This window comes from Molothrus ater, chromosome 3 (assembly GCF_012460135.2).
Source record: "Molothrus ater isolate BHLD 08-10-18 breed brown headed cowbird chromosome 3, BPBGC_Mater_1.1, whole genome shotgun sequence".
Lineage (NCBI taxonomy): Eukaryota > Metazoa > Chordata > Aves > Passeriformes > Icteridae > Molothrus > Molothrus ater.
The window spans coordinates 96320878-96335752 of NC_050480.2; the positions used below are offsets into that span (position 1 = coordinate 96320878).

The 14875-nt window shown below is 35.8% G+C and overlaps 1 protein-coding gene across 2 annotated transcripts in view; it reads left to right on the forward strand.

Moving 5' to 3' along the window:
• The window catches only part of LMBRD1 (LMBR1 domain containing 1), a 66818-nt gene that overhangs the window by 42536 nt on the left and 9407 nt on the right, over positions 1-14875 (forward strand). For both annotated transcript variants that reach the window (XM_036380077.1, XM_036380078.2), the window contains exons 10-14: positions 3811-3875; positions 4637-4739; positions 5866-5970; positions 6409-6558; positions 11599-11674. In XM_036380077.1, coding sequence (XP_036235970.1) covers positions 3811-3875; positions 4637-4739; positions 5866-5970; positions 6409-6558; positions 11599-11674 — 499 coding nt within the window. The remainder of the gene's footprint in view (positions 1-3810; positions 3876-4636; positions 4740-5865; positions 5971-6408; positions 6559-11598; positions 11675-14875) is intronic.

The window sequence follows — 14875 nt, forward strand, 5'->3', positions numbered from 1 at the left end:
GTATCCAGCAGAAATGAGAGACACTTTGATAATATATGCATTTGGAACAAGCATCTTGCCAAGGAATTACTTGATAAATAGCAAGCTAGCTGAGTAGAATGTAATGTCGTGATACTTAACCAATGCAAAGAGATGGTTACTGGGATAAAGCTTTTATCTTGGTCTCTTTGATCTTAGGACTTTGATTTTCAGTAGATACCTGGTTTTGAAGACTAGTACCTTTATGAACAGTATTGCCATATAAAGTATTTCTTGCCAACTAGATGTAGGAAGAAATTTCAGCGTTACTTTCAACTGTAGACTGCTTTTGGGAAAGCTGGGAGAGGGGTGGGTAAACCATTTCTTCTGTCATTGCTGCTGTTAATGCTGACTGCTGGGCTGAAATTGCCACTGAACAAAAGCTTTCAGTGTGCAATTCTTAGTGGAGTTATCTTGCTATGATACATTACAAATTTAGACTGAGCTCTTTCATTGAAAGGACAAATTTCCCTAACTATTCATCTTAACAGTTTGGAGGCTTCCTTTTGATTTAAAAATACTTAATACCTCTTGTGTATAAGGTATTAAGCTTCTACAACTTTTCACATAAAGCTCAAATTTGAGAAATATGTTGGCCATGTATTTTGTCTCTGGTACTTGAATGTTTCATTGTGTTCTCACAGGAAAGCATACAATAACATTAGTTACAGCTTATCACCTACAGTCTGATGGTATTCCAGTGTCTCCTTGTTTTCATGGTTTGAAAGCTTTGTGTTCACTCAGTAACTGTGACAGTCACTGTGAGTTGTTGACTCATGAATCACAGACTAAAGCAGAGTTGCAGGTGGATAATTTTTCCTGACAGATTTTTCTTAGACCATGGTTGTGCTATGAAGCAGGTCAGAGAACTTGTTTACTTCGACTAGAGCTGTCCTGTGAAGGTGGTAATGTCCATCACTTAATTGCATGTTAACTCTTTCAGAGCTGTTTTAGTGTTGCTTGAAGAGCCTTTGGGATGTCTTTGCAGATATATAACTTGTGAATTGTTCGGTTGGGCTTTAAGAAAAGGTGAAAATCTGTTTGATATCCATATGTAGTACTTCTGTTCAATGTAGAAGTGCAGAAAGTATCTTGGAGCTTTGCTTACTGTTTTACAACATTTTTACCTTCAGTGCCTTCAATTTGGATATTACTGTTCAATTATGTGTCTGCTTCTCAGACTTCAAGAAAAATTCCATTTCCTGTGAAGCAAGTACTAGACAGAGAATCCTTTTTCTGCTCTATATTTGGGATGGTCGATTTATGGGAGTTGCTGGCTCTTATTGGGACTGACAGAACAGAATAACATGTTCAGGAATTGCATTTAATCTTCAAGGTCTTTTATGGTGTTAGCATAGTGTCTACATTCAAACTTTTGTTATCATATGTCTTTGTATAGTGTCCTCAAGTGTTCTTGCTTTAGTTGTTTTTACTGCTAAGTATCTAGGAGCATGTGATTTGTTGTTAAAGGCAAAACTTTTTTCTCTATGTAGAAAGCCTCTTTTGATGATTATTTTACTCAAAGCTTACTCAAAGATGAAGCTGTAGTTTTTCAATTCAGTCAAAAGCTTCACATCTTAAGATCCCAGGGAATTGAGTATTGGCCGACATGAGGTTGTTGAGTAATGTTAAATTAGTCTAATTTCTTTCTACAAAATGTGACATTTCCTTTTTTATGGATTCTTACACTTTAATCTGATACTCTCAGCAACAAGAGAAACGTTGTATACTATAGGAATTTTAAAATTTTTTTTAGGGAAAACAAACTCCAGAGCGCATAGCTATGTTTGCTCAATATGTGAACAAAACTATAGGATATGAAACATGGAAGTCTGCTCAAAAATAACAAGTTTGCAGTATTGCATCTGTATTTTCATGGTGTACTTCACAGCTGTTGGGAGCAAACTGGAAATGCCTAAGGTAATATAAGGAGGTCAAGTGCTCTGTTTTGAGATCTCCATGAGCAGAGATGCCGACTCTTTCCAAGGCTCAACTCCTTTTGTCCTGACTCTGGAGTGGCACAGATGGGAAATAGGGAGTTGCCATCAGTCCATAAAACCTCTACTCTGCTGTTGCTTCCTCTTCACACTTTGTTTCTATTCCAGTGTGAGGGGAACTCCATGAACTGTAGTTCCTCTCAGAAGCACGTGTGGGATCTCTGTAGGCTGCAGCTTCCTTTAGAAAATATCTTCTTGTTCTGATCTGGGGCTCTCCATGGGCTAAGTGTGGTTATTTGCTCCAGCATAGTCCTCTTAACAGGCTGGAATAGAAATGTCTTGCTCCATTCTATGGAGCAGCACCTCTTTTGCTGACCTTGTTGTCTGTCTACAGGATGAATATTAACAATTTTTGGAAGTTATTTTTTAGGCCTTTTAAACAAGTACCAACTGTTTCTGGATTTCTTAATGTTAGATGTCACTTCATAAGACAGGCATATTCCAGAGGCAATACAAATACCTGTCTAGTGGGCATAGCTGGCAGAAGGTAGTGAAGAATTATGAGATTCAGACTCTTGGTCTCTATTGGTTTTCAATATCTTTTTCCATACAGCTAATACCTAGTAGGATTTGCTGTGGAGAGGTAAAATCTTAGTACATTTAATTATGTGGAAATGCAAAACTTAATACTTACCTTGATATTGATCTCTAAATCTATATCTAATAAGACCTACATAACTTGAGTTGTTCTGTAAGTGATGTAGTATTGTGTTAGAGTTTGCAGATGGAAGTTTATCTTCAGAATTTAATGAACAATAATAGCATTGTATCTCTGAGAGTCTTTAATGAGCAGCTGTAATAAAGTTCTTTACCTTTTCATGATGGTTGTGTGCCAAGTTTTGAGGCTAATAAAACTGTGAAACTCCATCATTCACGTGGAAGACGGTGCATTGACTACCTGCATTTAGAACTTTGAAATGACTGTTGAGGTCTCAGGTCTAGCAATCTGAAAATGTTGTTTTGGGAAGTTCAGTACACTTATCTGATTGTATTCCATGACTAGGATTTCTAGGAAAATACAGTGAAACTGTAATGAAAATACAGTGTAACTGAATGAGTTTCCTATCTGGGCTCTCTTCTGTGTATCATCCCCATAACTCCCAGTGAAAAAGATTGTGAGGGAGAAAACCTGTCAGAAGGAGGGAGAATAGTTTCCTGAACTAGCTGATAATCCAAAAAACACAGTAGGTGGTGTTATGGTTGAGACAGCTTGGAGAATCAATTCCTGGCTGGAGTGCTGTATTTGGTAGGCATAACAAAAACACTTTTCTGTGTTTTAATGAAGACCTGGCATTTGGGATTGGTTGAGTTTTTCATCACTCCCAAGTGTCTTGGTCATTGTGCATTTCAGAATAGTGCTACAGAAGGGAGCTTTTACTCAGGAAGGGTGAGATGTTCCTTGTAAGCTGTGCACAGGTTGCCTCCTGTTGGAAGGTGGGCACACATGGGGTGGTTGAGCCTTTCCAGATCATAAAGAGAATACAGGTTGTGAATTCTGCTGAATGCAGTTTTTGTTAAATATAATGTCATCTCTTTTCTTAATGTCACTTTTGACATTGGGGTAGATTGTGTTACACTAGAGCATGTGATATCAGTACTTGACAAACTATGTTTAACATGGTAAAAGTTTTGTGAGCACTTCTCTCAAGTATTTACCAAAAAGTTACTGTTTCAAGTGTATTTAAGCCCTGAAGTGCTCCAGTATCATTAGTTTTATTGAAACAAAGGCAAGTGTTTACTTCTTGCATCAACTGCCAACACTTTTGTTAAATTGTTTTAAATTTTTTACTTGTAGATTGTGTGGGGAGTGTTCTTCATCATTGTGGCATTGCTCTTCACTGTCTCTCTCTTCTTGTCAAAGTAAGTGCATTTCAGCATTTTCCTTGACCATTTAAATTACCTAGTTTCTGCTCTAATAGAAAAATTTGGATGGTTGCCTCAGCCCCCTTCTTTTCAATGTTACAGTTCTGTCAATAGAGCTGCACTTCTCGTTATAATAGTTTATATTGAAATGGAGCAAAATGTACCAAAACAAACTGAAGAAAGAATATTTTTCAGGTGGGAAACAGTTCTGATTCAGCAGAGAAATTAAGTATATATGTTCAGGAAGTTTTAATTCAGATGACAGAAGTATTCTGCTTGCTTGAATGAGTCTTACTGCAGGTACTTTGACTAGTTAACAGGTGCTTAAAATCTTTAAATTACAATAAATTACATGTTTAATCCATTTTGATGTGCATTACATTGAAATGGTTTTATAGTGTCAAAAGCAACATAGCCAGCTGCAAATCTGGTAGATATCAATGTGGATTGACACTAACCAAAGGTCTCAAATATTGGCATTTTTGATCTGTCAGACTAGGGACATTTTCTTTATGACCTAAACTAGGGAAAAGCAAAAATGCTGAGGAGATGCAGAAATCAATATATCTTTCACAGAACAAGTGCAGTGAGTGTAGTAAAGCAAAGCATGTGTCTGTATAGATGTTAGACAGCTGTTCTCTCTCTGGGATTAGTTCAGTTTGATGGTTTTTTTTTTTTCTTTTGAGTTGCCCTTTTAAAACTAAGGACAGAGCTCTGGGAGAGCCACAGTACTTACCCAGTTTTTCTAATTACTGCAGTTTGGACAAAGCTCTGCATTCGGCTGGCTTCGACTCTGGATTTATAATTCTAGGAACTAATCTGACCAATCCATTGAATATGCTGTTACCAGTTCTTCAAAGGGTAAGTAAAGAAGTGGTGATGTACATATGTAAGGATGCTCTTCTATTTCCTTTTAAACTTCTCCCCAAGTAATTGATTAAAACAATATTGTCTAAATGTGTGTTCAGTAAAAGCAAGGCAACTTCCTTGTTTTTAGTTACTAGTTGCTATATGAAAATCTTGGGTGAATGGAATCTAGTTTGGGCAAGGAAGGTGGTGCTTGAAACTGATCTCTATGTGATGAGAATACAGTGGCAACAGGGAATGACAGCAGTTGTAGTTAATATGCACAGAATAAAACAACTTTGTCACATGTCCTGCATACATTCTCGTTGGTGTACTGATCAGTACATCAGTACATAGTAATTACAACTGCTATAACTTAGGCCTTTTTAGTCAAGTAAATGCCACTTTTCACTTTTTAATATATTGCACACTGAAAAAAAATGCAACATTGGCTATATTATAGTAAGGCATTAGTCTTGGAAGCAAACCCAATGTAAAAACATGCATCAGTTAACTTTAGTAGAGTTGGATGGCAACAAGCGCACATAAAAGTTTGAGTTTGTGATGAGTAAACTGAGAAAAAGAAAAGCTTTGATATTAAGCTAGTACTTTATTCCCCCTCCAGTTGAGGTATTCCTGTATTTTTGGTGTAATGGGTCAGCACAATGCATTGCTTCCCCATAGCTTTTAAAACTGTTGAACATCTAAGCTTGTATTTCACTGAGAAAAGTAGTGTTCAGCAGCAATATTATCTCAAGCTTTTATTAATGTAACTATAAGTTTTGTATGCAAATATGATCAGAAAAATAGTCACAAATATGCAGTCCTAAATTAATTGTTGTCACTGTGGACTTGCCATTCTGTGGGTGTATTTAAAATAATTAAGTATTTCTTGGTCTAAAAATGCATAACACTTCAAAATTAAGGCATGTCTTAAATTAATAAAAATACTTAATGCGTTTCCAGATTAATTGTCTAAGCTCTATTAGCAGCAAGCTATGTTAGCTATATTTGGAGTCAGCTATGTAAAATAGGGCTCTGACTACCTCAGATATAAGCTATAGAAGTAGAAGCTACTTAGTTTTGAGTGGGAGAAGAGCTTTTTTCCTTGTCTTTTTAACTGCTTGTGTTCTTGTTTTAGGTTTTTCCACTTGATTATATTCTTATCACAACCATTGTCATGTACTTTATCTTCACTTCAATGGCAGGGATTCGAAATATGGGAATATGGTTCTTCTGGACAAGGGTAAATTAAGAGTTTGTTTCTAATACTCAGATATTTAAAAAATATGTGCTCTTGAATATATTTAAGATTTTTGTATTGCTTCATGAATGTGGGATGTTGCCAATAGCATTGTCTGTATGTCTAATGAGCGTTAAAAGCCTATTGTACCATTTGCACTGCTTTTGGAAGGTGTTTCATTTTACCAAGTTATCAGACTTTTGGGCCATTAACACAAATAGAACTTAATTTGGTTGAATAGCTGTGCTTTGAAATTTAGGTAAATACACCTGAAAACCTGCTTTGAACCACTGGAATTAAGTTGCCAGAAGATAATTTTAGCAACCTCCCACTTCTGGCAGTAGATTTAAAACTTATTTGAACTAAAGAGCTTTCTGAATGCCTTCAGGAAAAAAAAAAAGAGCTATTTCATTGTATTAATATTTGTTTTTCTGATTTTAGCTTTATAAAATCAGACGAGGAAAAACTCGACCTCAAGCACTCTTATTTCTCTGCATGATACTTCTGTTGATAGTTCTTCATACAAGTTACATGATTTATAGTCTTGCCCCACAGTATGTAATGTATGGAAGCCAGAAATACCTGGTACAGGTGAGATGCTTTTTTTTGTTTAAATTTTATTTTTTGTATTAAAAGTGTACTGTACAGAAACTTTGAAAGTCAGATGCAGTTTTCAAAGAGATTTGGTAGGCAGTTTTTTAAATACTAGAAGGGCTCTTGGTAATACACAAGGCAGAAACTGATTGCACTATATATGACAAAACTTAATTTCCCAAGAAATTATGACTTAGTCATCTCAAGACTTAGTGTGAAACTGAGGTTTGTTTTACTCCTTTTGATAAGACAGTTGATAGCTTCCACTAGATTTTGTGCTGGTCTGCTTAGGTTGCTGAGTGACTGCAGGGATGATTGTTTGGAATGTGTAAAGCTGTGTACAGAATGAAATCAATACTGTTCTATGGTTGATGATTTTTAATCATGACAGTAGAATAGAATTGGTACAGTAGAAAATAATAAACTGAGTGGAGCTAAGTGTGTGCACATTCATCACATTTCAGGCACTTTGGACTGTCCAACTTCATGAAACTCCATGCAGTTCTTGCACTGTAAAATATTCTACAGCATTAAGCAATTAAAATTTAAGCTCTGATTTTGTTATTGCACTTTTGTGTATTTCAAGGTTTTGATTTTTTAAGTCTTTCATTTTCTGTACCTGAAGAATTAAATTATTGTATTACATCTTAGTTTGAGTGGCAGCCTGCATATTTATGGGGAAGTTCAGAGTTGCATATCAGAAGCATCTTGAGAGGTTTCATGGATGGCTGTTTATTAAGGTCTGGTATCTTACAGGGGTAGAGTTCATTAGATCTGATCTTGCAAATGTAGACAAGTAACCGGGTTATGAACTGGTTGCTTATTCAGACACAGTGAAGTCAAGATCCCTTGGTGTGCTGTTTGATATTTAAGTGTCACAAAGACAAAACAGATGAGCTGGAGTGTTCAAAAGAAAAGATTTAAATGAGATTGAAGTGATGGGATGCTGCTTTGGGCTTTTGGAATATCTCTGTAATTCTCTGGGAGGATGTTCCTGTGGGAGAACACACCTGCTTTACAAACCAAGCACCTGCTGACATCCTTCAGCTGCAACAAATTAGTAATTTTTGTAATTTATTACTATCAATTCTCTTAGTTAAACAGTGGATACAGAATTCTTGGGGCAAAAGGATTACAAGGAGAAATTGAAATTGGAATAGTGTTAAATGGGCTACAGAGGAGGAACTTGCTCAACTTAAATGTGTTGGTGCAGTAGGATTGTCACTGCAGGAAGTCTCAGTAAATGCTACTTACTGCTGTCTTTACATTTGAATTCTCTGGTAATGGGCAATTGGTCATCCTGATAGCAATCCAAGCACAGTAATAGAATCGCTGTAGGGAATGTGAATATATGGTATTTAGGAAATGTAATTAATTTCATTAGATTTTGTGCTAAATATACCTAAGACAAAATAAACATGCTTAGGTGTTCATTGGCTCAACTTGTCAGAATTAGGATAGTAGTAGCATGAAACTAAGATGAAAGTCAGTTTAGTTGTGTTTACGTAGAACTTTGTGATAAAGTTTGTAGATAGCATGAAAGATTTGAAGAGAAAATAATAAAGGCTGTAGCTTGCAATTTTTTCCTTTATGAATAAAAAAAAATGTGTGTATATTACAGGAGGCAGAAGGATTGACACTTAAACACTTGCATGTTAGCTGTTTATGACAAGAAGTACCTGAAGAAAAATATATAATTTCTGAGAAAAAAGGCCAAGAGAATAGAGCACATCAGTAGAAAGACTCTTGTCGTTCTTGCAGCTATTGCAATATAATCCTGATCAGCACTGCAAGAAGGATTAGCTGGAATGGTTGAGAAGAGCTGTAACTTTCTGTTTAAAGGATTTCAAAATGTTCTGGTCAAGATAGCCATCCTGAGTCTCCAGGTTATGTCTCATTTCAAAGAGCTGTGTTTAAAGTGCAGGAGAATCTGGTTTTATTGTTAAAATAACATGAGACATAAAGAATGTGCTGGTAAATTACATCTGAGCTTCTCTGGCATACCAAATAGATACAAGGTTTTCTGAAAACATCCTCTCCAAGAGTATTTCAGAATGTATCAGAAACATTTTCTATGTCTGACTACCTTGGAAACTGGATGTTAAATTGTGAGATTTTGAAGTGAGGAGAGATGGAGTCTGGGAATGAAGAGAAGCAAGGTATTTTTCTGTGGAGGTAGTAATGAAGAGGTTCTTAAGAGTTAGTAAATTGGTGATTATGGATTTGGGAGTGTCCAGGAGCATAATCAGGAGCAGGGCAAGTGAACTAGGCACAGCAAGCTTCCTGATGATAACCTGAGAACCCTGTGCACCAGCACACTTTGACAGTCCAGATTTTCATTGTGTTCTCACATTACAGTTGATTTCATCCTTTAGAATTCACCACTGGTAACCAACAGTGTGTAAGAACCAAGCAATAAATGAGCATTATTCCAGGAAAGCTTAGTGGATGGCTGGGCTATAAACATGTGTATGACAGTCTGGTGGCTCATAGACTGTGTGAAAGGAGCACTTCCCCCTTCTGCTTTGCTGTACAGTAATTCCAAATCTAGTAATGTATCAGGCTAAGTTGTTATCACAATCTCTAGTAATGCATGAGATAGGTTAGGTTCCTATTTGAATCTTGGACTGTTTCCTTTGGAGACTGTTACTTTTGGCAAGAGCTTTTAATTTGGAAGTGCTGGTAACTTTTCCTTTTAACTGAATATTTATATGTATGAAATTGGAGCTTTTGTGAGGCAATTAACATTAACTAGACCTGGGCTACTTGCTTTATTAACTCTGAGCACTGGTGTGCTCAAAGCATGTGACCCCAATTCATCAAAAGTGTCTTCAGCTCTGGTGTTAGTAGGAAACTTTGGAAAATTTCTTCTGGATATTGTGCCCGTATCAACTGAATCCCTCTGTAGGAATTTGTTCAACTTTCATAGCTCTTTAGACACCAAGGATAGCTTAGTTTCACCTCCTGAAGCAATTTGTCTTGACTGTTAATCAGCAATGACTTTTTATAACCTTTCACAAAGAAAGAATTGTATCTACATCTAGGTTACCTTCTTAGCTTTCTAGCAAAAGCATAACTTTGCCCATACTTGAGGTATAATTCCTATTTCTGTTCAATAAGGCCAAGGGTTATTTTGCCTTTGTCTGAAGGACCACTGCTTACTGGTATTTGTACCCAGTGGACCTATTGGACCAGACAGGAATTAAAAAGCCAGTACTTGCCATAAGCAACACGGATACTTTTCCCTGACTGGGGACCAAAGCAGCAATGATTGCTTTCTTTCTTCAGTCATCACATAGATAATTTGGAGGAGTGCAGCTAAATTGCAGGACTGTGTCTCAATTGTCAGCAGCAGGAATCCAGAAGTATCATCCCTGGAATGGCTGTGTGGAAACAGATCTTTTCAAGTTCTTGGTCCTTAACATAAGAAGAAACTGATCATGTAGGTGTAACAGGCTGTTTCCTAACCCTTTATATAATAGCTTGCTATTTTCTGAGGTGTCCAAAATGTGTCAGCTCTTGAAGCACATACTGAGTTTCTGTCCATAGTTTTGTCTCATGCTTGGCCTTGATGCATCCTGCTTTCTGCATTGGTGTAGATGGGATAACTGACCACTAAAGTTTTACTCTGGCAATACTTATACTAAAAATGTCTGGAATTACAGGAGTGGTCATGGAGAACAGTGATATAAGACCTGGAAAAAAGCATAGATGTTGTCCAAAAAAGCCCATAGGTCTAGCTATTGTTGTGTTTAAAGTTCTGTTAATATGGTAAAGTAAATGAAGATAAGAGGCAAAACTTTGAAATGGCTATGTTGTGGTTGTTTTGTGCTTTTGGTGTGTCCCATGGAATTTTACAAGGTATGATACTGTTCTGAAAGAAATGCTTGCTGTGACTGAGCAGTGTAAGCTGGAATAGTTTACACTGGAAACTGGAGATACAGCTGGAATACATTCTGGAGATGGGAAACTGCTAAATGCACGCTGAATGATTTGAAATTTCATGTGTTCTGTTCTTCTGTTGTTTGTCTACACTTTCTCTTTTGTTCTTGATCCCTGTGACTAAGTCATATTCAATTTAGATCCATTTTTTAGGACAGTCTCCCCACTTTCATGGCCTTGCATGAAACAAAATTAACTGTATGTACAAATTGCTACATTTTTGTACAGACACTGAGTTGTTTCTCTTGACTGTTCAAAGTGAAAGCTGAATTTGCTTAATATTGATAAACTTCCTCAGAGAAGTTAGAGCTTAGTTTTATGTGCCAGCTTGTACTGATTGCTGGTATGTTTTAAGGAACTTCTTTCAGTCTGAAGAAAAGGTGTTGACTCTTACTGATTTCTTTAGAGGATTTTCTGTTTAGGAAATCATGAGGGTGCAAGGAAGTAGAAGGAGGTATGTTACCCTTTAAAGTGTATCAAGGTATAAAAAAATCATTGTAGAGCAAAGGATGTACATTGGACTCTGCTAAAATTATTCACTGATTGTTCAAAAATGTGGAGCACAGAGTTCATGTTCCCTGAAAGGGTCAGTTTTCCAAAGATTTGGGACATTTAAGCAGGTACATTTGGATTTTCAATAGTTGACTTAAGCATAATTTTTCTTCTTCCACTCTGGCAGTCCAAGTACATTGCATGCTGCCATCTGCCTTTTAGACCAGAAGTAAATTGTATTTATTATCATCATTATCCTTTTTCACAATTCTGTGGTGTCTTCATCACCAAAGTTGATTTTCAAATTAATTTTATGCACAGTTAAAAGGTTTCTTTTCAGAGCTCAAGTATATTTTTCTCAAGTCTTCAAAAAGAACACACGCTATTGTTTTGTTAATGAAATCATACTTAGAAATGTTCTTATTTTACTGCTCACAGCTTACTGTGCTTTTGCTGTTCAAAAATACTTTTGATTAGTCTACAGGACTTAAGGGTTTTTTAAACTAATTCACTGGAAAATATATTTGGTTTCTGCATTATCATTGTCTATGGAAGACGACTTCTGGAAGACTAATGTACTAATTTTCCATATTTATAATGCAGAGTAATAAGACAATTGATGGTCAGCCAAGGAATGGGACACTTGTGTCTAAGGACTGTGATGCAGATGCACCTGAAGGTAAGATAAATTAGTTCCTTTTATTTGCATTGTGATAGGTACATGCTCAGCTGTAATAAGCAGCTTAATCTGTCTTGATGGCTTTCATTTGCCTAAAATGAAGCTTTGATGTATAGTTAAGTTAAAGCTTACTTTATTCATTTGAAGGAATGACTATTTTTAGTAGAAACCATGGGTAACAAAGCATTCCAGTTAAATTTAAAATCTCACATTTGCTTTAATGTGTATGTAGAAGATCTTAAAAATAAACCCCAGCTGGTGAATAGCTTAGCATTGAAAGTGCACTTCACTCTGTCTGTTTATCATACAAACATGCAGACAAGTATTCTATTTGGTCTCTCAAGGTACTCAGGAAAACAAAGGTCTGAGCTTCTCAGTGGAACTTGAGATTCTCAGTGGAAACTTACAGATAAGAGAATTACATAATTTTTAATGAGATGTAAATGTGGGCTCTTCCATGAGCAACAATAGCAGTAGAACTAGAAATCTTAGACTATTTTTCTCTAATTCTCTTAGAGGTATGCTGGAGATAATAGGGAATGATAAATTTTCTCAGCTGTATTACTAAATGCCCCCTTTTTGACTGTTACTTGGGCAGAAAATGTATTGTGGTTGTTCTAGAGTTAAGTAATGACTAGCAAGCAGATGGATAGTGCTGGAGTGTTCCTGGACTTTCTATCTATGCAGACTTAGTGGTTGATTTTTTTATCTTCTTTTGAGAGAGAGACTAGTAACATTTTATTTAGTGCTTGTTCCTCTGTGGAACTTGAGTAAGGTTGTGAGTGACTTTTAGCCTGGTTTTATTAAAAAACCAAGCTAATTGAAATCATGCTGGCTTTATTTCTTGCAGTGTTCCTTTACACTTCCTTTCCTTCTGCATATATAGGGTTTTTTCACAGTTTGACTTGCAGAAGCTATTGCAATACTGAAGTACTCTTTGAGGTCACAATCATATTGATTGCTAACACTGATCTCAGCATAAGATTTGTAGCCTTCAGAATGGTCCAGATTTTTTTGAACCTAAGCCTTCAATTGTTCTTATTCTGGCCAACTTTCAGCTCCTCTGCATGAACAGCAATTGTATTATGTATACAACTTTCAGCTTCTCTGTATGTAAAGCTGAAAATGCTTTACAGTGTTAGTTATTTCATAGAAAAGATAAATAGCTGTCCTGTGTTCTCCTCTTATTATCAGTGTTCTGTAACACCTGATTTTTTGACTGCTTCTTGAAGTTCTTAATACCCACTCAGTTTTTCTCTACTTTTGTTATTGGAAAATATGAAACTTAATTTATTTTTGTTCTAGTAGAGGTAACTGGACCATTACTTCTTTGTTCCGAGTCTGTCAAGCCAGGTCTCTTCTGCAGGGCAGTTCCCTTGTGTTTATCTTCAAATTTATTGTGCTTATCTTCAAATTTAGTATATGTGTTAGTCTTGTTCCTGGTGGTTCATAGCATTTCCCAAGGGGGATTTTTTTCCCCCGTTTTTCCCTTTAATTAAAACATTAATCCATTTTTTTTGATGGCTGTTTTTAGACATGATGCAGTTTCAAGTATTTAGATATTTTGACAAATACAGTTGTTCAATTAATGTTTAAGCTGTCCTGTTTTTGTGATTAAATATAGAAACTCTGGCAAAATTTAGAAGAGAAAATTTGTTGCCTTTCAAAATGAGATCACTTTTGTCCAAATTGTACAGATGTTTGTTTCTTGTAAGCAGCTTCTTGACTTGGCCAGTATGTGCTGAAAGCAGAATATACTCACTGGCATTGATAAGCTTGTTAGTCTTGACCTTTGTGAGAGAAATTAAAATAGTCTGAATTCCTCAGACTTTGCCTAATTATAGAAACGGGGGTTAGATTTAAATAAACTTGCTCAATTCCACCCATACTTGAATTTTTTTGAATACTTTTAATACTTTACTGCATTTTCTTTCTTAGTTTACTTTCATCAATGGAAACAATACGCTGATGCTTAAAACTAGTCTTCTGATGTACTGAACAGAAGTTGGTTTGTGTAAATGATGGCTTTGGTTTGTCATCATCATGTTGTTGCAGTGGCTATCTCGGAGTCATGGTCTCCTTTCTTAATAGAAAAGAGGTGAAGATGTTGATATGCTGTCCTGTGCTGAGCTAGTATAAGTAGAAAATGGATGGATATTTTTTAAATGTGAATATGAATGTGATCAAAAGGCTTAAGTGGAGTTGTGTTAACTGTAGATAATACATTCAGGCCATTCATATATTTTTATAACTGAAAGAAAAGTTTATTTTGTAAGAATCAACTTTTTTTAAAAAGTTGCATCAGTGAGAACACTTAAATGTTTGTTTAATCTAGTCAGTTTTAGAAACTGGAGATGTAATCCTTACCTTGGAATACCTGCAATTTTTAATAGCTGGTAACAAAACTAATGAAAAGTAGATGCTACTCTTTTCTGTGATCAGACAGAGCATCTTGACAAGTCAGATTTATTTCAAAGGTAGTAACTAAACTTTTAAGTACAATTTCTCTTATTTTTAAGGCTATTAGATGTGGGCAAAAATAGGTGCCAATAACTTTAAGATAAAGAAAGGTTGGTCAAGTACTTGCAGTTTGAATTGCCTTCTTTGGTACTAGTGTTTTGTGTAAACCAGTGAACTATAACAAAATGCAAACATTGATTTGTCTCCTCAATTAATTTTGTTCCACTTAAACTGATTAAATTCTAACAGGTGTTTTTCCTTAAATATAAAGCAAGCAATGACCTTTTAATGGCTGTGCTGATAGATAAGCTTAAAGCAATCTGCTGTCTTATGGAATGCTCAGACGTTGGAGATATGATCTCTACCTACTGTTACTAAGTAAATTACTGGTTTTTTACTGAGATGGTAGAAGAGACCTGATCAAGTTGTAACAGCTAATACTACAGGCTGTATTGGGCAGTGTTTCCTGTAGATTTGTTTCAAACTAATGTTTTGTTTGGTCCAAAGGACAATTTCACTTCCTGGAGAAACACAAGGCAGTTAAAATGCCATCTTACAGAAAACACATTCTTGAGTATTTATAGTTTATATATATGTTTTAGCATTATCTGCTTTCATTCAGCAAAGGTTGTCTTTATTTACTCCTGATATGCAGGTGGTAAATCTGTTTTATACTCAGATAAGGGTCATAATAGTGTAACTACATGAAACAGAAGACAAAAATAATAGAGCAGGGTACAT